Source organism: Toxorhynchites rutilus, chromosome 2, assembly GCF_029784135.1.
Source record: "Toxorhynchites rutilus septentrionalis strain SRP chromosome 2, ASM2978413v1, whole genome shotgun sequence".
Lineage (NCBI taxonomy): Eukaryota > Metazoa > Arthropoda > Insecta > Diptera > Culicidae > Toxorhynchites > Toxorhynchites rutilus.
In genome coordinates this window covers 71,073,274-71,099,277 of record NC_073745.1, presented here as the reverse complement: position 1 = coordinate 71,099,277, position 26,004 = coordinate 71,073,274, and the positions used below count along the sequence as shown (strand labels likewise).

The window sequence follows — 26,004 nt, the reverse complement described above, 5'->3', positions numbered from 1 at the left end:
CATTTTTCAAGACCTTTTTACGTAACATAAATATAAAATTAAAAGCCAATTTTGAAGAAATTAGAATTATTTTGGCACTAGTTGTGCTGCGACTTTACTCGTGCCCAAAACATCAACCAAAATATGACGAACGGTCTCGTGAGACCGTTCAATTCACGAGCTAGTTCTCTGAGACTTAAATGTCGATGTTTCCATCAGTTCCAAGAGTTGAAGATGTTCGTCCTTGACGTGGAAAATCGCTCACATATTCTACGCCTTCTACCATTCATACACCCGTGTTTTCGAAATAGTTGATTCACCAAATGTATTTTGCAACATTTACAACGTTTAGGCACAAAACAATTGTTTGCGACACAAAATTTCACACTTTAAGAAATCAAAACGGGTCATACGAAAATTTGGGATATTCCAGAGGCAAAAAATTTATTTTTTTATTGGAAGGGCTTCTGATAATTAATTCTGAAGCGAACAACTTTGTAAATCCATCCAGTACGATATGAAATCATAAACTGATGATTTGCCATAACAGCGGCAATATTTATTCTGCTGCATTTTCTGTTTCTCGCTTGAATAACGTTTGCATTAAAAAAAATGGACAAATATTGTTGATTTTTCATGGGTTTAGCTTCACACGCACTGACGAAACTACCCATGCTGCATCAAACATAGTAACCCATGAGTCAGTAAAAGAAAATTGACAGCTGTATCAATCAGACTCTAACCGTGATGGCGAAAACAGTGAAGTGACCGCCCGTTCCGGCATCTACAATATCTTGGCGCTATTGGGCAACAATCAGAGCATCGAAAGGAAGCTCGGTTCCGGACGGTCAACGACCCGGAACGACAAGAAGCTCCAAAGGATGCTGAAGAGAAAGATCGAGGGGAAAGTGGCTTCATCGCTGCGTGCGCTTGGCCGGGAGGTCGGTGCAACCGGCCGGACAGTGAAAAAGTATCTGGTGAACATGGACATACAAGTCAGGAAGTGGAAGTCCCATCCACTGGTCTCGGAGCTGCAGGTAATGACTCAGCGGCAGCGGCTGAATAAGATGGTCAAGTTGATTTTCCCGGCAAATCGCGACGTGGCGGTGGTGGTGGACGACGAAACCTATCTCACACTGAATGGCGGATGGCGAAGTGAAGTTTATTTCACACATCAAGTTCCCCAAAAAAGTGCTGCTGTGGCTGACAATCAGTCAAAGCCGCTCTTCTGTAGCTCCGAACTGGCCCTGAACGGGGAAATTTATAGTAGTGCCGAAGTGCCTGCCGAAAGATGCGTCGTTTATCAAGAAATACCATAAGGTGTTCTGGCCGGACCTTGCGTTGGCCCTCTACTCGAAGCGATCGTTAGAGGAGATGGAGTGGCTGAATAACGATTAGGTACTCAAGTCGGCGAACCCATCCAACGTCCCCCAGCTGCGTCCAAACAAGAATTTCTGGGCAAACCTGAAGCGTAAGATCTACTCCAACAATTTTGTCACGAAAACTGAGAAGGAATTGATAAATAAAACAAATACAACAAATAAAACAGAACTCAAAAACATGCCTACACGCATGTCATCGTCCATCATGGCGAATGTTCCGGTTAATAGTCGGAAGGCCGCTCGCAAGGGCGTAGATTGTTTTTTGCAAGTAAGCTAATATAATTTAGTCCTACCGACTGCGCCAATTTTGATCTGTCCATGCGACAAAAAATCCATGGAATCCCAGATCATCTACGCTCCGATTCTATTCCGCCGATATTTTCGGCAGAATATGGGAAAGTTAAATCTGATAAAATGTTCTTTACTGACGGTTCATTCATAAACGGGTCCACTGGCTTCGGCATCTTCAATGAAAATTCCAGTGCCTCTTTCAAACTCAAAGATCCTTGTTCCGTGTATGTCGCTGAACTGGGTGCGATATACTATGCGCTAGGGATCATTGAAACACTGCCCATCGACCATTATTTTATTTTTTCAGACAGTCTCAGCTCAATAGAGGCAATCCGCTCAATGAAAGTTGATAAACGCTCATCTTATTTCCTAACAAGAATAAGACATCTATTGAGTGTTTTGGTCGAAAAATTATTCAAGATTACCTTAGCATGGGTTCCCTCTCATTGCTCGATTCCGGGGAATGAGAAAGCGGACTCGCTAGCTAAGGTGGGCGCTTCAGAAGGCACACTTTTTGAAAGGCAAATTACCTATAATGAATTTTTTCACATTAGTTGGCGTTAGTTGGCAGCGCATGTGGAGTGAAGATGAGTTCGGTCGCTGGTTACACACGATTATTCCTAAGGTTTCGACGAAAGCTTGGTTTAAGGGATTGAATGTAGGTCGTGATTTCATTCGCGTGATATCTCGGCTTATGTCCAATCACTACAACCTAAACGCGCATCTCTATCGCATTGGGCTCGCAGAAAACAATCTTTGTGATTGTGGCGATGGCTACCACGACATCGAGCATATTGTCTGGTCGTGTATCCGGTTCCATGCTGCTCGCTCTCAGCTCTCTAGAGCACTGAGAGCAAAAGGCAGACAATCGGATATCCCCGTCCGGGATATCTTAGGTAGCCGTGATCCTGATCTTCTGCTTCATCTATACCTGTTCCTCAGAAACGCCGATGTCAACGTTTAATGATGTTTCCTTCGTTGTGTCCCCGTTTCATATCCCTCCTATCCGATCTATAAACTTTTACTTAGTCGCGGCAATACATACACACACTCTTTACAGATACACGGGCCAAAGGTTGTGCAGTCCACTGATGATTCAACAAGAACCAAAGGTTGTACCGCTCATGACAACTCTACACGAGCTGATGTTTGGGCCGGCTAGTGACCATTCTATCCTGAATTCCTCGAGTCGAGAAGACGCACCACGCTAGATATGGGGTACAGACTAGGGGGCGTTGCTGATTAATGGTCAGCTGCATCCCAAAAGGAAGTATCCCGTGTCGGGCACAGGTACAGAGCATTGGAGACAGCAACATCACAATTACGAAAACACTTGTAATACTAACCTCGAGCCAACCGCGGGTAATCGGTTGCATATTACTAACATAGTTATAAGGCAAACATTGTCGAAATATTGAACTCCCGGCCCCGTCAGGTTGACGCCATATGAGCCTTAATAAAAATATATATTATGGATAAAAAAAAAAAATAATAATTACCTTTCATGAGAAATTTATCAAACTAAACTTATCAGCATCCGAAAAAGTCCATTTTTCATGCAAACGTTATATAACATTAGACAGGAAATTTATCCAGTAATTTTTGACGTGGGACTACGTCTAACCGGAATATATGGGTGGTAAAATGAAAACCTAAACACAGAACATGCAGGAAAAAATGAAAGATTTTGAATGCTTATAACTCGAACATTTCATACTGGATCGGTTAGATGTTTCCATCAATTGATAGGGAATACTTCTACGCATCCATCGCATCTAACAAAATGTTATTTTTCATTAGATAAACAATTGAATAACTGTAAAATACTAGGCATTATCTAAACGCCCTAACTGCCTCGTTTTGATTGGCCCGATTTACGGTTTCCCTAACACAGCCATCAAAACCAAGCAGCCTTGGGGAAATCAGCATTGCAAATACATAAAAGTAGGGGAACTTTTGCTCTCACCGAAAAATGTTCCCTAACACAGACTTCTAAACTGAGCAGCGATGGAGAAATCGGCATTGCAAACACATGAAAGTAAGGGGAGCTTTCGTGCCCACCGAAATGTGTTCCCTAACAGAGATTTCTAAACCAAGGTGCCTGAAGGAAATCGGCATTTCAAATTCATGCAAGTCGGGAGTATTTTTGTTCCGACTGAAATGTGTTTCCCTAACACAGACTTCAAATTCATGGAGCGTGGGGAAATTGGCGTTGCAGATACATGCTAGTCGGGGGTACTTTTTGTTCCTACTGAAATGTGTTTCCCTAACACAGACTTCAAATTCATGGAGCGTGGGGAAATCGTCATTGCGAATTCATAGAAGTCGAGGGTATCTTTGTTTCGATTGAAATGTGTTTCCCTAACACAGACTTCAAAACCAAGGTTTCTGTGGAAACCGGCTCTGCAAATAAATGCAAACTGCGAGTACTTTTGTCCTCGCTTGCCTTTGTGCAGACTAGAATATGTCTGTCCCTACACGATCTTCTAAACTTAGGAACCTGGGGAAATCGTGCAGACACTAGAAGCGAATGAAATTTCCAGTGTCAAGCAAATTCGCGGTTCGAGAAGTTCATACACTTGAGAGATGTAAACTTCAGAGAGAAATGCAAAATGAAATAAACGTTTGATATTTTTTTTTGTCTTTATTAGAAAGATTTTCAGACTTAGGCTGGTTCATCAAACGTTTGATAATTCTTCCGTACATATATTTTGTCCTAGGCATCATACCAAACGTAAAAGGTCTGTCATTAAATTTACTTGTAACGAAAAACAATCTATCACAATGCATGAATTGACTTTACATGGCATTTGTTTAATCTTTTTACTCACAGAGCAAATATATTAAATTCAATTGAATTTGGAAACTGTTTCATTCAATCACGAATTTAATCAATACAAACGAATGATTGCTAAGCTAAGGTAGTCCCACGTCAACCTTGGGGTTATATCATAGATAAAACCCACCCATTTTTTGCTTGGAACACCAACAGAAAATATAATAAAAAAGTTAAACAATTTAACGATTATAATGGGTATCTTTTGACGTAGGACTACGTCTAACCGGAAGATATAGGGGGTGAAATGGAAATCTAGGCACTGAACAAGTAGGAAAAAATGCAAGATTTGGAACGCTTATAACTCGAGCATTTCTCAATAGATCGCAAAGGTTTTTGCATCAATTGATAGGAAATATATCTACGCATCTATCATAACGAATAACATTTCATTTTTCTTGAGATAAATAATTGAATAATTGTGAAATATCAAGCATTGTCAAAATGCACTATGTGCCCATTTTTGATTGGTCCATTTTGTGCTCCTCAAATCGAACCGACCAAAACGGGCAACCAGAGCAGCAGCGAAATAGAATGAACCACGATTGGAAAGGAAAAAGAAAGAAATGAACGAAACATTGGTCGCAGTTTCACACATGCGTAATTCTCGAGCCAGCCAGTCAGCTTAAAAATCCCCGCTCCGCTGCCGTAACGATCATTCTCATTCAAACCGTACACCACATCGGTTCGCATCACAACACATTAACAAACCAACCCAAGCAGCCATGTCCGGACATAGTAAAGGAGGAAAAGTGAAGGGAAAGGCAAAATCCCGCTCGAACCGTGTTGATCTGGAGTTCCCCGCAAGGGTAGCTAGGCCGAGCGCGTTAGTACCAGTGCACCAGTCCACCTATCAGGCGACATATAGTTTCGGCCGCCGATGTTATCGAGTTAGCTGGCAAAGCTGCTCGCGACAATAAGAAAACCCGCATTCGGAACAGAACACATTCGGTTCGGTGGACATCAAGACAACAGGCAGTTGCAGCGAGTGGCGAGTGGCAAACGCAATCGCAAAACGGCAGCAGATAGCAGAAGAAAAAAGTTTGTTCTTTACACAATCTGCTTTGGTGGCCAATCCAGAACGAGGCGGCATCGAGGGCGTTTTTCAAAACCACGAGTACTAAGTTTTCTAAATTGGAACCATTCCATAAAACAAGGCGCTTTTCAGGGCCATTAAACCTTCCAAAAAAGAGTTTAGGAAATACAGTTCAATGCTTTCTAAAACATTATTCAAAATAATAATGAAACACAAATTGATTTTTTCATCATTTGTTTGCCAGGATCTGATGAGTTTGTGAATTTGGCAGTTGCTCTGAGCTTATTGATAGTTGGGGACTTTCCTGATTATTCAATTTTCATCAATTCTTAAATTGTTTCCAGATTGAAAGTACAGTAATTTACAAATAGTTCGACATTTAGCTAATTGGACGGACATGTAATCAGAGCTGCAATTTGTCGTGAGAATCAAGTGATGGTACTCACACAAAGATAATCAACAAATTTTGTACTACGAAAACTTCACAACGCCCTCGAACCGGAAGGTGGAAATCAGTACCATCAGCAGTAATTACCACACCGAGTTGAATTCATCGGTTACCGGGATATATGACAGGATGGTCGTGTCGGATTTGATCAATCAAATTGATCCCAGTGGGTAGAGTGAATATGAGACTCGTCTTGTCCGTGGTGGATTAGCTGACCAAAGATACCCAGGATGCACTGAGAAGAACCATTGAAAAGTTTGTGTCTAGGTGCAGATTGATTTTGTACGCCAATTCTACTTCGCGGGTTATTCCCGCGGTGAGAAGTCGTTGCTTGGGAATAAGGGGGCCGGCTCTATCTTAGGAGGATATTCTTAAAATTTTGAATGTAATATTGTCATTTGTTTGTTTCTTGAATGTAACAACACTATTTGCATTTCAGCACATTCCTTCGGAGAAAAGAATTACGCTATCCTCATGCTGGAAGCTTGCAAGGTACAACAGTAACCGTTCACGGTCAACTAAGAAGTACCGGAAATTGACTGGCAAATATTCCATCGAGAAACCGCCAATCAGATTGTCCTCGAACAAAGTCCACAGAAGCTGGAGGGGGTGAGCGAACGGCTATACGAGCTGCTATTTCAAGGCGTTCTATCGAATGTTATAATCTGTGGATTGGTACCGAATCTGGTTAAAATTTGCGATATGAGTCTGAAGACGCAAACATTGAATTTTGACGGGCATTATGAACACTGGATGCAGCAAGGAAGCAAACATATATTCCATCTGGACGTGTTCGTGGCGCAGTTTGTAACACTGCATAAGAAGTTTCTCAATAAAGCCTCAATGGAAGTGGATGATTTTTGAGCGATTATTTGAGATCGCAATTTTCTTTCGTTTTATAAAAAAATGAAATTTTTGTGTTCATCTCACGTTTATTAACTAAACTTCAATAGTTCTGGTAAGGCTTAACTCTAAATAAAAAAACGCCTTGTCGGGTTTCAATCGGATCATTTTCATGATCCGCAAATAATTATGAAATGATAAATTTATCAATATACTTAAATACCATTTCATTCAAATAATGGTTTTGGCTGCACCATGTTTATTTGAAAATTATATTTAATATAACTTTTAAAATTATGACACCATAATCTTTTTTATTATAAATGTTTGTTCATTTTAACTGCAAGAAATAAATACTCGAATACTGAAAGACAATTGTTCGAATGAATCGAATATTTAAAAATGGCCCCACGTTTAATCGATAATCGAATAAACTAAAAATTTAGACATCTCTAACAACAACAACAACTTCTACTTCAACAAACAAATCTAAACCAAGGAAAGTGAAGTGGAAGGTAAAACGTAATGTCAGAATTGCCGTTCGGACGTATCCCGTAAGTTTGAATTTATTTACATAGATGGTATCCAAACAACACTAAACATTGGCTACAGTTTCGTCGGCACAGTTGATTGCCGTTATGAACCAGCACAAAAAACAAAGCTGCAAATTATGCACCATGTCGGTACCACGATCAAAACATTCCCTGAATAAATCATATCACATTAGCCGAGCCAGCTGGCGGAAGCATATGCATAAAGGTTACTAGGTTACTATTTTCAACGACAATTGTTTATTTATTATACTGCTTCAAATACCTTCGACGAAATCAAATGTAACCATACCAACGTAAGTAATAACATCAACAAATCCAAACCTTTCGTCTTGCCATTCCTCATACGTCTTTTCTAAATAGTGAAAATTGCGAGCCACCTGTTAACTCCACCTTCTTGATCTAAACAACCGTCGCGATTGTCAAAAATGATTGGAACTGTCTGATTACTCACATTCCTACTACCATCATACGCCACAACCACCGCTCTCGTAACGTAAAGTTGTAAACAGAGCGATCGGTAGTGAGAGGCATTGGAACCAACCGTCATTTGGTTAGGTGTCAGAAACAAAAGAGTGAGTATCACTACTGAATATTTGGATCTCACGTGCGGTGAGAGGAATTGAGTGACTATGGTCAGCTTTTTTGTGACATTGACGGTGATGGATTGCAGCTCTGCATGTAATGCGACTTATTTAGTTGGACATTTTTGTAAACATAAAGTTCGGGGTCCAAATTATGACCCCACATTGAAAGTCGACACTGTACCACTGTCATCGCAAATGTTCAATTACAGGTTAAAATCGCCTCCAATGCAACACTGATTGGCGCTTCGGTACGTCGCATTGAATGTAATTTTCATGTCACAAAGCTGGATGGGAAGAAATTTTCCAACTGTGAAAGCTGTGGCAAGTGGCAACAAATCGCTAAACAGGAAGGTTTAGCCGAACAAGATGGGAATATCGAGTGATAACAAAACAATAAACTCTTTAGATTGAAGATAATTTTGTGATCCTGAAAAGGACCCTTTTCAGCCTTCATGTGAATCCAACGAGCGAACAAATCGTAATGAATGTATTTTTTTGCCATCGCTCCCTTTTAACGCTCATTCGTTCGTCTCGTTGGACTCGCCCCAACGGCTGAGTCTGCCGATTGGTCTCTATCCTGTGAGTGTGTACCGCTAGAGTATAAAACACGCGGACCCCAAAAAAATATCATATTTTCTTTCAAACCGTAAACCCGTATGGTTGTACGGCATCGGCATCGTGGACGTAACAAAGGAGGACAAGTTAAGGGAAAGGCAAAGTCTCACTCGAACCGTGCAGGTCTCCAGTTCCCTGTTGGTTGCATTCACTGATTGCTCCGCAAGGGTAACTAGGCCGAACGGATTGGTGCCGGAGCACCAGTATATGCTCACGACAATCAGAAAACCCGCATCAAGAACAGAGCAGCTTCGGTTCGGCGCTCATCAAGGCAACAATTAGTTTCAGTGAGTGGCAAAGTGTTTCTCCGGCACGTCGCATTAAATGTAATTTACTGAACAACATGTCACAAGCTGGATGGGAAGAAATTTTCCAACTGTGAAAGCTGTGGAGAGTGGCAAACGCAATAGCTAAACAGAAAGGTTTAACCGAACAAGATGGGAATATCGAGTGATAACAAAAACACAACACCAAAGGTTCTTTTCAGAACCATCAACATATTCATAAAGAGTAAACAGTAAACTAATCCATTTTTCAGGTAGATAGGTAGGTATTCACGTAGGAGAAGAAAATAAAACAATATATTTAAAATATATATTTAACAAAAGCTGTCCCCTTTGTATAGTCCTACGTCACTCCGGTTATGTCCCCGACATTACCCACCCGTCTTTTTTTCGATTGCACAAACCACTCGCAACGAGCAATCTTTTTGCCTGCAATTCGGCGTTAACTCACAATGTGAGTCGATGCATATCACGAGTTATTCTCCATTTTTCGGACAAACAGGCATTTATAAGTTAGCAGAATCAATGGAGGTATGATCTATTCACGTCTTTATCATAATATAACAAAATATCGAGCATGTTGTTTGGTTATGTAAAAATCGCAAAAAAATGAATGTAACCGGCTGCTTATTTAGAAGCTCGAAAAGGTATACTCACGCATATCGGATTATGATAGATTGAGTACTCGCGTTCGTAATATTATGTGCCCCATATATGTCTTTCTCAGAAGCCCGCTTCACTCCCTCGAATGCACTTTAATGGTATTTTTGTGTACATTTTTGAACAGAATTTGGTTCCGGATTCTACCACGTTATGTCATCTAACCCGTTCAATGGATACAAGTTCATAAGGAAACGGTTTTTTTGGGCTTCCATTTATGGGCTTCTACAGATTTTGAACAATGTAAAAGCTCAATTCTAATGCAATTATTACACAAAATCTCAGTCCTATGTCAGGATCCCGTCCGTGCTCCTATTTTTTTTTTTATTTTATTCAAATTTAATTAGTAACTTGAGAATATTGTCTCTTTAATTGTTACACTGATTTACGAACAAATGGTGTGTTACTGATTATAAAATTATTAACTGTTGCTTTGAAGAAATTCTTGAGTTTAACGACTAAAGTGCTCTATACATTTCCTCTTAAATACTGCTTGTGAATTTACAAGAATTACTTCATTTGGCAATGAATTCCAGTGTGAAATGCCTCTCACGAAGAAAGAGTTACCATACCTGGAAGTGAAGTAACGTGGAATTGCATATTTTTTTGAGCATAACCCTCTAAGAGTTACTAATTTTTCGTGTCTGGGAGTTTTGTCCAAGTTTGCAAGGTTGAATAAAACTGGCAACATCTCATCGGAGTATATTTACTGAACGGACAACCAATCAGACGATATTGGAGGTGAGAGACCCTGGCAAATTTACTCAGTCTAAAAACATATCAAACACAAGCGTTCAAAGCTACTTGTAGTTTAGATTGCGCGGAAACTGTTGAGTTAGATAAAAGAAAATCGCAGTCAATGAAGTGCGGCAATACAAGGCTTTTGAAAAGCTTAAGTTTAGTGCCAGTGCTGAGGAAAGATGTGGTTGCATACAATGTACGAACGCTACCATATACTTTTCCATATTGTTTGAAAATATAATTATCAAAGCTAAAATTAGATTGAATAACTATACCAAGACTCGAACCATGCTCAACATATTGAATTACTGAGCTATTCAACTGCAGCATTGGTTTGAGAATATTGTTAGATTGTGAGTTGTTTCTGAATAATGCATTGGTTTTATTAGCATTCAGTAGAAGGTCTGTACGACCCTTCATGTATTCTGTCAAGGTCCTCATTTATTTTTCTTGAAATAGCCTTTGCTGTATTATCCAGACAGTCGAAGTATATTTGGACATCGTCCGCAAAAATGTGTATTTTACAATATTTTAGAACATCAGGAAGATCGTTAATATACAATGAGAACAAGATTGGTCCTAATATCGAACCTTGAGGTACTCCAGAGGATATTGGAACAAATCTAGAATAAACACCGTTATTAAAAACGGCCTGACTATGTATTAATAGATACGATCGCACCAATGCCGTTGCATGGCTCGTGAAATCAAAGTTTTGCAACAGTTTTTCACACAAAATTTCGTGGACAATCGTGTTAAAAGCTTTTGAGAATTCTAGAAGTAATAGGACAACAGGTCGACCGTTATCCACAATAAGTCCTATATCATCGAACACCTTCAGCATTGCGGTTTTTGTGCTGTGATGGGGACGATATCCAGATCGCATCGAACTTAATAACTCGCATGCTTTTCAATAATTCGTTCAAATACCTTGGACAACGCACAAAGTATACTTATAGGGCGCAAATTTTGGATGTTATTTATGTTTGCCTTTTTTCTTATCGGAATTATTTTAGATTTTTTCCATTCATCGGGAAAAACATTAGTATTTATGATACAATTAAATAAATTTAATTTTAGCCACAATCGAAATGATTGCTTTCAAGAATTTAATTTGAAGAAAATCAAGACCAAGAGTCACTGGATTTTATATGACATAAAGTAATTATGATATCAGTTTCATTAATCATATCGAAATGAAGTGAATTCCGATTTGTTACAACTTGATTGACATTATTCTCAGTGGAAATCGAATTTGCAGGAAAATTTCTAGCAAAACCCTCATTTATCTCATTAGAGTCAAATTGTACAGAACAGGATGATTTTGATTGACAAAAACCTAATGTTTTTCATCTTTTCTACAGTTCTTTGGAAGAGAGATTAATGTCAGCACAACTTTTCGAGGAATAATCACGATATTCGACTTGTGATGAAGTGGATACTATTTCAAAATCAAGTGAAGCGAAAATCAAATCATGATTCGGAAGTACAGGTACATATATTTGATTGAAGCGAAGCAACCGCGTTCTACGATTAGAAAGCATAAGATCTAATTGTGATGAACCATCCCTATGGAAAAATGTTGGTTCGCAACCAAAGCTGAACATTTTGTGAATGGATAAAACGGATTTAAATCCGGATGTCTTAGCCGAATTGTTATCAAGAATATTCGTGTTAAAATCGCCTACTAGGAGTATATTTTCGAATGTTGTCCCATGGTGAGACAACAAGGTATCGACTATGTCTGCACAATCAACTTCAGGTGGATTGTAAAAAGTAGCTAAAAATATCTTTCCATGGTGAGGTAGAATTTCAATCGCAATATATTCGGAACATGGCGTTCTTGGTGGATATGAAGAAAAATTCATGACACTATACTTAAGTTTGTCGTTAACATACATCATGATGCCGGCTATGACTTGCTATGACTCGGGACGACCGTATGAGTACAAAAGAAAATGCGGATCGAGACGACCGTGCTCTATAAAAATAGAAGTAAAATTATTAGCGTATTGGGACGACCGCACAGAACAAGTACGGCTCGGGACGACCGCATGAAAAAAATGTAATGATATGAGCGCGGATCGGGACGACCGTGCTATGTAAAAATGGAAGTAAAATTATTTGCGGATCAGGCCGAAAGCGTAGAACAAGTACAGCTCGGAACGACCGTATGGAGAACAGAACTTGACTCAATATTTTGTTATTTAAACGTCATAAATAAGCTCATACATCCCAAAGGTGGTTCAAATGTTTTCTGTAAAGGAAAATACACTGGAACAAAATTCACATGCATGTGTTCTTTCCGTTTTTTTTTTTTGACGTAGGATTACGTCTTTCGGGAACATATTGGGGTCCAAATTGAAAATCGAAAATCGAGCACATCGTGAAAATTGTCCAATTTCAAACGATTATTGCTAAGTCATTTCATGATGGATTGATTAAATTTTTGCGTCAATCGATTTCGGCACTCTATAACAATTTTTTATATTGAAGAAAAAACACATGTCATGAAACTAGCTATCGAACAATTGAAAAATATCAACCCCTATCACAAGATGATGCGACGGGTCCCTAATAGAGACATCAAAACCTAGCTGCCGGGGGGAAATCGGCATTGCAAATACGTTGAAGTAGGGGGAGCTTTTGCTTCCACCGAAATGGGTTCCCTAACATAGACATAAAAACCAAGCTGCCTGGGGGAAATCAGCATTGCAAATACATAAAAGTATGGGAAGCTTTTGTTCCTACCGAAATGTGTTCCCTAACAGAGACATCAAAACCAAGCTGCCTGGGGGAATTTGGCATTGCAAATACATGAAAGTAGGGGGAACTTTTGTTCTAACCGAAAAGTGTTCCCTAACAAAGACATCAAACCAAGCTGCCTGGGGGAAATCGACATTGCAAATACATGAAAGTAGGGGTAGCTTTTGTGCTCCCGTGGCCGAGTGGTTAGCGTCAAACCTAACATGCCGGGGGTTCGGGTTCGATTCCCGTTCTTGTCGGGGAAATTTTTCTTCAAAGAAATTTCCTCTGACTTGCACTGTGGTCACGCGTATTCTAGAGCTTGCCACTCAGAATGCATTCAAGGCGTGTTATTTGGCATAGAAATCTCAACTAAGTACTAATGAAAATGACGCAAGTAATACTACGTTGAGACGGCGGAGTTCCTCTAGGAACGTTAGTGCCATATAAGAAGAAGAAGAAGAAGAAGAAGGGGGATCTTTTGTTCCCACCGTAAAGTGTTCCCTAACAGAGACATCTAAACCAAGGCGCCCGGGGGAAATCGGCATTGCAAACATATGTAAGTCGGAGGCATTTTTATATTGCAAGTAAGGTGAGTGATGCGATTCAATCTAGCAAATCAAATTTAAATTTGGAACTTTGATGTTGGTTGCTTCGTGAAAGTTCATATGTTTTATGTAAAATTGAGCACAAGTGTAAGTGTAAAATTGTATATGGTAGTAGTTGTGTTAAAAATGAATTGATATATGAAACCATTTATTGCAATTCTCATAAATAAAAAACAAGGTGTGTTCCCGCTCGAGAACAGGTCGTTTGGTTTAAATTGTCTGTTTTGTTGGAAAAGTGAAGAAATATTAGAAAAAGTGATTTCCCATTTGCTCTACATGTAGTATTAGATGTTGTTAGTCCAATTAACATTCGCATTGATTTGATTTAACACACATAACACACATAAAATAAAAATTATAAAAGGATTACCTTTTCCATTTCAATTATGGTTTTTCTATATTAAAGTAACATGTTTTCCTGATGAGAAAAATTGATAATTGTGTTTGGTATTGGTAATTATCTTATATTACATTGGTGAGTTTTTTTTTCTTTATTTCTTCCATACATAGCACAGGAGGCATCTCGTCTAGGATCATAGAGGAGGATTTTCATCATATCTCATTCCTCTTCGGTAACTTTCATCTGATACGCACCATCCAACGACTGTTTACCATCCTTCTGTCATCATCACTTGGTAAACGCTGGTGGAGTGAACAAGCAATACAAAAAAATACAAAATATAATTAGGCCACCAAATCATTATCAAAGAGTTTAACGATGTAATTCTTCAAACATATCCAAAATCAACAGATAGCCTAACGGAATCCTACGTAAACTATGCGGTCGTGCCTCGGACACAACCCTCCTGTGACTATTTTTTCAATTCTTTTTTTTTGGCGAAAAGAGAAGATGTGTGGCATGCCCAGTTCAGGCAACACAGACATCGTCAGCTTGGCGATTAAGTGAGCTGGGCACTCGGTACATTTTCCGTCATTTTATCAGCAGGCATAATTATTTTGGGAGTATCATGTAGATCGGTCAACCCATTCAACATATCAACAGCTGTTCAAAGTTGGAGTTGCACGGTATTTTTACAATGGGAAAAAGGGAAAATCGTACAATTCTGAAATTGAATCATGAGCTATTATCAAAAGCGTAATGAGGATTGTTCACTTCCAAATAAAACAGTAAAAATTTGGGTTGCTGAATATAATCGAGGTCACTAAAGTCATTACAACAACAATTGTAGCACAAATCCAGGAAATCGTTTTTGGATGACCGTCGATTAACTAGGAAAGATTGAACAGAGTCCCTAGGGATCTCATTTGTCAGCGCGAGTAAAACTTTTACTGAAATTTTTGGGTTTCAAGATAGTGTGTGCGCGTGGTAATATTGGTACGTTTAGCGGTTTTTATTAGCCGATCGATCAAAGTTTGGAGTAAATTAGAGAAGCACATCATCGTCAATTTTACCAGAAGTACGAACTCAGAAGTGCGTACTCAAAGAATGAGCGGTTCGTAATTTTGTAAGCTCATTATGCACATTGTAAACTCATGATAACGATATTAACAAATCGTACATTATCGTACATTCTGAGAGTACGAATAGCATTTTGTACTTCTGATTAAAAGGGAATGGAGCAAGCAAAAAAAATAATTTTAAAATCTTATTCTCAAGAATGAAAAACCCTGACTCTGACTTATGGCTACTCTCAAATCACAAGAAATACATGCGTAGAAACCCTTATTAACTTAATACCTTTTATACATTTAAAGGCCAAAAGCTTTCTAAAATTAGAAGAAAAAAAAGACGGGTGGGTAATGTCGGGGACATAACCGGAGTGACGTAGGACTATACAAAGGGGACAGCTTTTGTTAAATATATATTTTTTATATATTGTTTTATTTTCTTCTCCTACGTGAATACCTACTTATCTACCTGAAAAATGGATTAGTACTCTTTATGAACATGTTGATGGTTCTGAAAAAAACCTTTGGTGTTGTGTACTCGATATCCCCATCTTGTTCGGTTAAACCTTCCTGTTTAGCTATTGCGTTTGCCACTCGCCACAGCTTTCACAGTTGGAAAATTTCTTCCCATCCAGCTTGTGTCATGTTGTTCAATAAATTACATTTTATGCGACGTGCCGAAACACTCAGTGTCGCATTGGAGGCGATTTTAACCTGTGTTTTAACCATAATTTGGACCCCGAACTCTATGTTTACAAAAATGTCGCATTACATGTCCGTTCAATTAGCTAAATGTCGAACTAATTGTAAATTACTGTACTTTCTATCTGGAAACAATTTGAGAATTGGTGAAAATTGAATAATCAGGAAAGTCCCCAACTATCAATAAGCTCAGAACAACTGCCAAATTCACATACTCATCAGATCCTGGCAAACAAATTATGAAAAAATCAATTTGTGTTTTATTATAATTTTGGATATTATTTTAGAATGCATTAAACTGTATTTCGTAAACTCTTTTTTGAAAGGTTTAATGGCTCTGATAAGCGCCGTGTTTTATGGAATGGTTCCAATTTAGAAAACTTAGTACTCGTGGTTTTTAAAAAAAAACATTTCGAACGCCCCCGATGTCGCCTTGTTCTGGTTTTGCCACCAAAGCAGATTGTATAAAGAACAAACTTTTTTCTTCCGCTACCTGCTGTCGTTTTGCGATTGCGTTTGCCACTCGCTGCAACTGCCTGTTGTTGTCTTGTTGTCCACCGAACCGAATGTGGTCTGTTCTGAATGCGGGTTTTCTTATAGTCGCGAGCAGCTTTTCCACTTCGGCGGCCGAAACTATATAACGCCGGCTAGGTGGACTGGTGCACTGGTACTAACGCGCTCGGCCTAGCTACCCTTGCGGGGAACTCCAGACTAACACGGTTCGAGCGGGATTTTGCCTTTCCCTTCACTTTTCCTCCTTTGCCATATCCAACCATGGTTGCTAGTGTTGGTTTGTTGATGTGATGTGATGCGAAACGATGTGGTGTACGGTTTGGATGAGAATGATCGTTACGGCAGCGGAGCGGGGATTTTTAAGCTGACTGGCTGGCTCGAGAATTACGCATGTGTGAGAGACTGCGACCAATGTTTCGTTCATATTTTTTCTTTTTCCTTTCCAATCGTGCTTCATTGTATTTCGCTGCTGCTCTGGTTGACCGTTTTGGTCGGTACGATTTGAGGAGCACAAAATGGACCAATCAAAAATGGGCACATAGTGCATTTGGACAATGCTTGATATTTCACAATTATTCAATTATGTATCTCAAGAAAAATGAAATGTTATTCGTTATGATAGATGTGTAGATATATTTCCTATCAATTGATGCAAAAACCTTTGCGATCTATTGAGAAATGCTCGAGTTATAAGCGTTCCAAATCTTGCATTTTTTCCTACTTGTTCAGTGCCTAGATTTTCATTTCACCCCCTATATCTTCCGGTTAGACGTAGTCCTACGTCAAAAAAGTTCACCTTTTATCTAACGTATTTCCTCTTCCCCATTGCAAACAGGGCCACCGGCTGTGATTGAAGTCGACATCATGGTGCGAAGCATGGGACCGATCTCGGAGGTGGATATGGTAAGTTTCACCTCAATCATTTCCTACTACCTTTCCAGGAGAAAAAGAAAACACACTTGTCAACAAGTTAATATACGATTCCACGAAAAGAATGTTGTGAGCACAGTTGAGACCATCAATAAGCCTATTGTAGTGGTGGCGGTCCTCACTGGGGCCGAATCGAAGCGAGAAAGTAAATCGGGCATAACAATCCCAGCCACCCTTATTGTTAAGGCCTGGAGGGGAGGGGGAAAAGTTTTCCTTCGTCAAAATTTCACCTCCCGTTCGCAGTGGGTATTAGTTCTGTTGTGTTTATTGGCATACTCTCGAGCATGTCGATTGATACCACTTCTCACCGTCGACAATCGGAATATCAGAGGGAAACCACATTAAAGGAACGAGATTCCATCACATCCCCACGGCAACCAACCTTTTCCACTGTGGTATCTGTTACCGAAAAACGATTGCGGGTTTGTTGTGGAGCATCATTGATGAAGCGGTACTAAACTCGACGCGTGCTGGTGGACTAACTTTATTATTGTGTTTCTTTTCATTTCTCCATCTCCGTCATCTTGGGCGATTTGGGTGTCCCGAGAATCCATCTTTCGGCAGCGAGCCTCTCCGTACGCACGAACGAGTTTGAAATACTTATCGGGAAGTTTTTCGGTTGCGGTTGAGCACCCTCGATTGTGAACATTACCGGCGGTTAGCAGGTTGTGGTAAATACTGATTTCACGTTGGAATTAAACAACGTAATTCGCTGATGTAATGAACTTATCAAAACTTCGTTATTGGCCATGGAGATAAAAGATGGGGGAGTGTCTCTGTATTTTGTATCAATGTTGCTCTTCAAAGTGGTTCTGCTTTTCTTGGAAGCAAACACCAGCACGCAGATCGAATTTCTCAACAACTTGTGTATACAGTTGAACTACTTATGAAACACAATCCCCAACATTCAACCCATTTCAAGTCTTCATCTCATTGATCCCCACTTTCAATTGTCACCGTGCTTAAAGTTAGTAAACACCTGTCTGTCACCTCCTGGTCCCTTAAACTGTTTCCACTTTTCATCGCACCCATAAAGGATTCCCTTCCCGAAGCAACCTTCAAACAACCGTTGATTATTTCCTGTCTCGCGCTTGGTGTGCGCTGACGAGTAAAAATCGGATCCAACCGCAATCGCGTCTCGGTTTTCGCCAACATGCCACAAGCACTGTCGTCGCCCTGACGGAGGTTGTTCTGGCACAAGAGGAAATTTTTCGCATTCTCACCACATTTTTTCCTCGTGCTCTCTCCCCCGCATCAACTACACGCGTCTTTTGTTCTAGAGAACTCTGAGGTAACGTTTTGCAGTGTAAGCAGGCGTCTTCCGTCGTCACGCTGGGAGTATTTTGTAGCTTCTTCGCCAGATGAGGAGATGTCGATGGGACAGGATGAAAGTGTCTCTGACTAACCAAACAAAAACGGTGAGGAGAGGGAGGAAGGAAGTGAGATTTTTACCGAACATGTTGCTGAGTGATAAAAAACAAAACGCCCGAAAACGTTTAGCAGCGCCACTCATCTTCAACTTAGTGCATGGTTCATTTCACTTTCATATTTTTTCGTTCGCCTTTTCCCCCTATGCATATATGAATAAATATTGCAAACCGTTTGGACCGGAGATGAAATACCCGGGGCGGGTTACCTATCGCAGTTCAATTTTGATTGTCTTCGTCAATGGATTCTCACGTCTCGTACGGGCGCAGGAGTTGATCTGGTTTGATTTGGAAGTGTTTTATGTCTCGTATGACGGAGATCTTGAGGGTCACAGTTCGGAATATTGTTTACATGTAAATTTTTAAGTAACGGTGACAAACCGTTGTTCGAAATTTGATTAGAATCGCTTTCCATCGAAGCTATCACGGCCCTGTCTAAAACAGGCTATTTTAACATTTAAAAAATAGAACTAATATATCACACCCGTACATTCCCGATTGAGCACTAAACGACTTCTTTCTGTCCCCGAGAAATAATCTGGACAACGATTTTCATCGACAAAAAGTCGTCGATGCAAAACGAAGCAACAAACACATTTCATAACGAAGTCTCTTATTCTGTTCAACAAATGCATATAAGGTATTGCACAGAATACCGAATTCTAATCAACTCTCAGCTTGAACTGTTGTCTTCAATGTCTAGAACAAAACTCAATTAGCAGGAGAGAGAGAGAGAGAGAGAAAAAGAGGGAGACTTGAACTATAGATACTTTAAACATCTTCAAGTGGTCTTTTTCAAGGCTTTGAGCCTTGAAAAAGACCACTTAAGAAAACTAAAGCTCATGTTGAATAATAAAATTGAATTTTGCAAAAAAAAATGTTTTACTGTGTTACCTTATAAACTTTTTAGCCGAACTGTTAATCCTACGTAAAAATTCTTATGATATTTTTTGATTAGTTCACATAGCATGTTCCACATTCTAAAGACAGTAACTATGTCAACAGAAGCTTCAAAAGAACGTTCGCTTCAAAAGAACGTCGTTCGAATATACAAGCGAGTGAACCCACTCACTTTATTGACATTCGCCACGTAGAGGAAATCAGAACAAAACCAACACCCTAAAGATTTCCACATATTTCCAACTTCAAATCGTTACAGAACCACACTTGAACTCCACTGAACCATTCTACAGTGTCATTTGTTAACTTTTTGAGTTTAACTTGAATTTTGATAAAATACAAAAACTGTTGTTTTTTGATAAAATAAATGGGAGTGCGGGTAAAATCGACACCCTGTCGGGGTAAAATCGACACCTTTAAGTGGGAAGATGGGGAGTAGTTGCAAATTATACGTAATTGGATTGCAAAGATTTTGAATGATAAAATTTCGACTGCAAACACAAGCTGTTCACTATTGGTTTATTGGACCTCATAGCTCTCGCTGCTGATGTAGTTCCAGGTTTGCGGAATGAATGGTACCGGATTCCGGTTTAGAATTCTTAGCCAATGATTATATTTTCCTTGTTTTTTGTGTTTGAAATATATAGGTTTTCAATATTAAATTTAATTTTTGTGTAAGATTTTTTTACAGTTCATTTTAAATGTTATTTTTCCTAACTGGTTCATTTATTTTCCAACAGCTTTTTCAAACATCATATTTTAATCAGACATCTAGATTTTGGGTTTCGTTTTTTTGAAAGATTATTATTAGAAATCTGTCGTAATTTATTCTGGTCATATGATAATGTAAACTATCATTTTAGGTAGCTTCCATCATGTGTACCAAGCTCCATCAAAATCGGAGAGGGCCGCTGTTTATATTATATATTTTTCAAAACACTAATAAAATCACCTTTTCAACAATTCCAATTCTCTTTTCTTAGCTCTAACATTCCTAAATAATTTCGCCATCTCAACGTAGTAGGGGAAGGATGGTAAAGACGGACCCCTCAAGTAAACGTTGATTTTTGTAAACATAAATAGCTATCTCACCATAAATAGATAGTCTACAGGGTCTTTCAGATGAAACGCTCAAGCAACAAATTTTAATAACTTCTACAAAAGTGCAAATTTTTGCAAAATGAATGTGTCCGGGATCTTTGAAGAAATAAGAATGAATCAGGAGAGACGGGCACTAACTGAAAATTCAAGTTTATGTTCTCGATAAGTTTTGGAGGTCCTTGAAAATGATTGAACAAAAAGGCTTGACTAAAATCACCTAGAAGGACTCGTCATTTTTCTCACTTTTGACGTAGGACTACGTCTAACCGGAAGATATAGGGGGTGAAATGGAAATCTAGGCACTGAACAAGTAGGAAAAAATGCAAGATTTGGAACGCTTATAACTCGAGCATCTCTCAATAGATCGCAAAGGTTTTTGCATCAATTGATAGGAAATATATCTACGCATCTATCATAACGAATAACATTTCATTTTTCTTGAGATAAATAATTGAATAATTGTGAAATATCAAGCATTATCCAAATGCACTATGTGCCCATTTTTGATTGGTCCATTTTGTGCTCCTCAAATCGTACCGACCAAAACGGGCAACCAGAGCAGCAGCGAAATACAATGAAGCACGATTGGAAAGGAAAAAGAAAAAAAAATGAACGAAACATTGGTCGCAGTCTCACACATGCGTAATTCTCGAGCCAGCCAGTCAGCTTAAAAATCCCCGCTCCGCTGCCGTAACGATCATTCTTTGTGTGGACACCGACTGGACAACATCGTTGCTGGACGGGCTGGACGGCGAGGGATCGAGTGCCTTTCTCATGGCAAGAGGGCGGAGGTGGTAGCGCTGGAGTAGAGTAGAGTAGAGTTTTCAAAGGGCCTTCCTCAAGGCTAGAGACGAATGAACTGCAAAAGTTTAAAGCCTCTATAATTCAAGACCTTCCTTCCTTCCGTAACGATCATTCTCATCCAAACCGTACACCACATCGGTTCGCATCACAACACATCAACAAACCAACCCAAGCAGCCATGTCTGGACATGGTAAAGGAGGAAAAGTGAAGGGAAAGGCAAAATCCCGCTCGAACCGTGTTGATCTGGAGTTCCCCGCAAGGGTAGCTAGGCCGAGCGCGTTAGTACCAGTGCACCAGTCCACCTAGCCGGCGTTATATAGTTTCGGCCGCCGAAGTGATCGAGTTAGCTGGCAAAGCTGCTCGCGACGATAAGAAACCCCGCATTCGGAACAGAGCACATTCAGTTCGGTGGACATCAAGACAACAGGCAGTTGCAGCGAGTGGCGAATGGCAAACGCAATCACAAGACGGCATCAGGTAGCAGAAGAAAAAAGTTTGTTCTTTATACAAACTGCTTTGGTGGCAAATCCAGAACAAGGCGGCATCGAGGACGTTCGAAATGGTTTTTTTCAAAACCACGAGTACTAAGTTTTCTAAATTGGAACCATTCCATAAAACAAGGCGCTTTTCAGGGCCATTAAACCTTTCAAAAAAGAGTTTAGGAAATACAGTTCAATGCTTTCTAAAACAATATCCAAAATAATAATAAAACACAAATTGATTTTTTCATAATTTGTTTGCCAGGATATGATGAGAATGTGAATTTGGCAGTTGTTCTGAGCTTATTGATAGTTGGGGACTTTCCTGATTATTCAATTTTCACCTATTCTTGAATTGTTTCCAGATTGAAAGTACAGTAATTTACAATTAGTTCGACATTTAGCTAATTGGACGGACATGTAATGCGACTTATTTAGTTGAACATTTTTGTAAACATAGAGATCCAAATTATGACCCCACATTGAAAGTCGACACTGTACCACTGTCATCGCAAATGTTCAATTCCAGGTTAAAATCGCCTCCAATGTGCCACTGAGTGGCGCTTCGGCACGTCGCATTGAATGTAATTTACTGTACAACATGTCACAAAGCTGGATGGGAAGAAATTTTCCAACTGTGAAAGCTGTGGCGAGTGGCAAACGCAATCGCTAAACAGAAAGGTTTAGCCGAACAAGATGGGGATATCGAGTGATAACAAAACAATAAACTCTTTAGATTGAAGATAATTTTGTGACCCTGAAAAGGACCCTTTTTAGCCTGCATGTGAATCCAACGAGCGAACAAATCGTAATGAATGTATTTTTTTGTCATCGCTCCCTTTTAACGCTCATTCGTTCGTCTCGTTGAACTCGCCCCTTTGGCTGAGTATGCCGATTTGTCTCTATCCTGTGAGTGTGTACCGCTAGAGTACAAAACGCGCGCTGATGACCACCTATGCATTCCCTATCACAGCCATCATTTTGATTGTACGATATGTGCATACGCCAAAAGTTGCCCGGCGTTGATAAGTACAAAGGTTTCAGAAAAAAACGCAAAAACACAACGCCAAAGGTTCTTTTCAGAACCACCAACATGTTCATAAAGAGTAATCAGTAAACTAATCCATTTTTCAGGAGAAGAAAATCAAACAATATATTTAAAATATATATTTAACAAAAGCTGTCCCCTTTGTATAGTCCTACGTCACTCCGGTTATGTCCCCGACATTACCCACCCGTCTTTTTTACGTCTAAATTAGCTTCCAGCATTCGGAATGAACCCGCCCTGCTAATTCGTCTATGATATTTGGTTGACCTTGCAAACGTAGTTAGTGGGCATCTGTTAAAAAATAAGTAGGAGATAATTTTTTTCAAAACAAAATGTTTGTCTTTCCTTCGGGGAAAAGTCCGTCTCAACCGACTTGATTAGTTTTTTTTCGATATTTCTGGATTAAAAATGAGAAGCTCACCGTTGATTCGATAAACTGGCGTGATGATAAAACACTCACGTAACGAAAAATACTCAATAAAATAACAATAAGAACCTTATTTTCTGCAGACGAAAATTTACATCAAGCTGGTCTTTGTTTTTTTTTTTATTTACAATTTTAACAGAGGCTTGGTGTACACAGTATTGATACACTGTATTTCAAGTTTGTACATCATTCAAATTCAAAATAAAAATGTAATTTATCAATCATACATAGTTGTCCATCTTTCCTACCCAGTCCGTCTTTCCCGACTTTCCCCTATTACTTGCGTAATTTTTATTATTCCAGGCAAATCTATTTTTATGCGGGGGATAAGGAGCGCACGAAGAAAAGCGCATAAAAAATCATACTAGCTTCACCAGTAGCTTTAAAAATAATGATCGCTACACAATTTGAAAAAAAAACTTTTACTATGCGGTGGATAGGGACCGCATAAAAAAAGTTTCTTTTTGAAAATAACCCAAATCCTAATGATTCCATTCGTGATCAACATTCGATTTTTTTTCACTTCAATGAGCGGTCTACTCAGTTGCGCAGATCATAAAATCAACTCTTTACTCCTTCCAATATGCTCCTATCTTAAAACATACAGGACAAAACATGAAAATGGGAATTAGTTGACACAGTCCCTATGTAGAGCGATGAAATACCTATCAAAGACAGAAAAAAATTAAATGACCGATGACTTCTTTTTTTTTAAATACACCCAAGTTTTTTTTACGTTTTTTTATACGTACCTCGTAAAAGAAACCGCGTAAAAAACCGCATTAATTCGAAAATCCGCGTAAAAAAACCGCGTTAATTGGAAAATCCGCGTAAAAAAAACCATGCCACCTAATAATAGATATCAAATGGGACTATCCTTACGTAGAACGGAAGTAAAAAGTTGATTGCTACTCGCTTCCGAAAACGCGTTGCTTTTTCCTGCAATTTCGTTAGCTACTGGTAGCTATAGTTAGGTTTTCCTTACGAATGAGGACATCTGCTGTTGCTAGAAGATTCTTTTGTGATGTGTACACTCTACTGCCGAGGCACGTGCAGTACCACTGTTGGACCGTCCAGAGCTAAGTAGACAGGGAAATCCATTCACGAATCGCTGCCCGTAAAAACCCCGCCCCGTTGTACAGCCCGCTGAGCTACCGGTTACCTAACACCTAAAATCCACGTAAGAATCGTGATAAGGTGCAGAACCAATTTCTTTCATAAGCGCTAAGCTCCATTACAAGCACTAATTACTCTAATATGCTCTGAGGAAACATAAAAGAAAAATGGGAGCTGAGGGGGAGATGTGACATTGCACTGGTCTTTTTTTACGCGGGTTCCGCGTAATAAAAACCGCGTTAATTGGAAAATCCGCTTAAAAACACCGCTTTAATTGGAAAATCCGCGTAAAAAAACCTCGTAAAAAAACCACGCAAAAAAAACGCGTAAAAAAACACCTGGGTGTACCGCAATAAAAAAGTCGCACTAGATTTTTGATGCATTTTGTATTTTTTGAGTACAAGACAAATCGCGCCTCACTAAGACAGATTTTATATAGATCACGTACAGAAAAATAATTTATGTAGGGGCTTGAGTGTTCGAAATCATTTGAATGAAAATATCAATTATTGGTGGTTCGAAGTTCGCCGGGTCAGCTAGTTTTAAATATTTTATTCGAAGATCCTTTGATTCCGACCTGAGCAGAGGTCTGATTTTTATGTTGAAATTTTCGTTATTTAATAAAATCTAGAACATTATGATCAATCGACTTTGACTTTGTGTAACATGAGGGAAAGGGGGGTTTGACTTGCGTTACTTATTGTTACCTAGGAGGGAGGGATCCAAAAATGCATCTTAGCGTTACGTAATTTGTGCATCACGCCTAACAATAAAAAGTACAGGGTTTTCCAACTTTAAATTCCGAAAGTAAATTGAAATAAAACACACTTAGAATTCGAATTTCGATGAAACTTTTATTTCAAATTAAAGTTTGATTTATGCCATTATGTGTGAAATACAACATCATTCAAATGTCCACCTAGGGCTTGCTCGCACACCTTGATCCGGAACAGGTAATTTTCGATGACTTTTCGGCACATATGGGGCGGTATCTCAGCCATAACTTCACGAATGGTGTTTTTCAAATGTTCAAGAGTTTGCGGAGAGTTGGCATAGACACGGTTTTTCGCATAACCCCACAAAAAAAAAGTCTAGCGGGCTCAAATCGCATGATCTGGACGGCCAATTGGCATCACCGAAACGCGAAATTATGCGTCCCTCAAATTTCGTTCGCAATATGGCCATGTTCGGTCGTGTTGTGTGGCACGTGGCGCCGTCCTGCTGAAACCACATGTCATCCGTATCCATATCTTCAATTTGTGGCAAAAAAAATCGGTTAACATGCGGCCATAGCGCTCACCATTCACAGTTATCGTCTCGCCGTCCTCATTTTCAAAGAAATACGGCCCGATGACTCCACCAGACCATAATGCGCACCAAACAGTGACTTTTGGCGGATGCAATGACCTCCCAACAATCACGTGTGGATTTTCTGAGCCCCATATACGGAAATTTTGGGTGTTCACATAGCCACCGAGCTCGAAAAGTGCCTCTTCGCTGAAGAAAATTTGATGCGAAAATTCATCATTTTGCTGCTGTT

General features: G+C 39.4%; 1 protein-coding gene across 4 annotated transcripts in view; it reads left to right on the top strand.

Moving 5' to 3' along the window:
• LOC129769605 (gamma-aminobutyric acid receptor alpha-like) overlaps nucleotides 1-26,004 on the top strand; it is a 152,686-nt gene that overhangs the window by 87,462 nt on the left and 39,220 nt on the right. For all 4 annotated transcript variants that reach the window (XM_055771982.1, XM_055771979.1, XM_055771980.1 and 1 more), the window contains exon 4: nucleotides 17,067-17,134. In XM_055771982.1, the coding sequence (XP_055627957.1) occupies nucleotides 17,067-17,134 (68 nt within the window). The remainder of the gene's footprint in view (nucleotides 1-17,066; nucleotides 17,135-26,004) is intronic.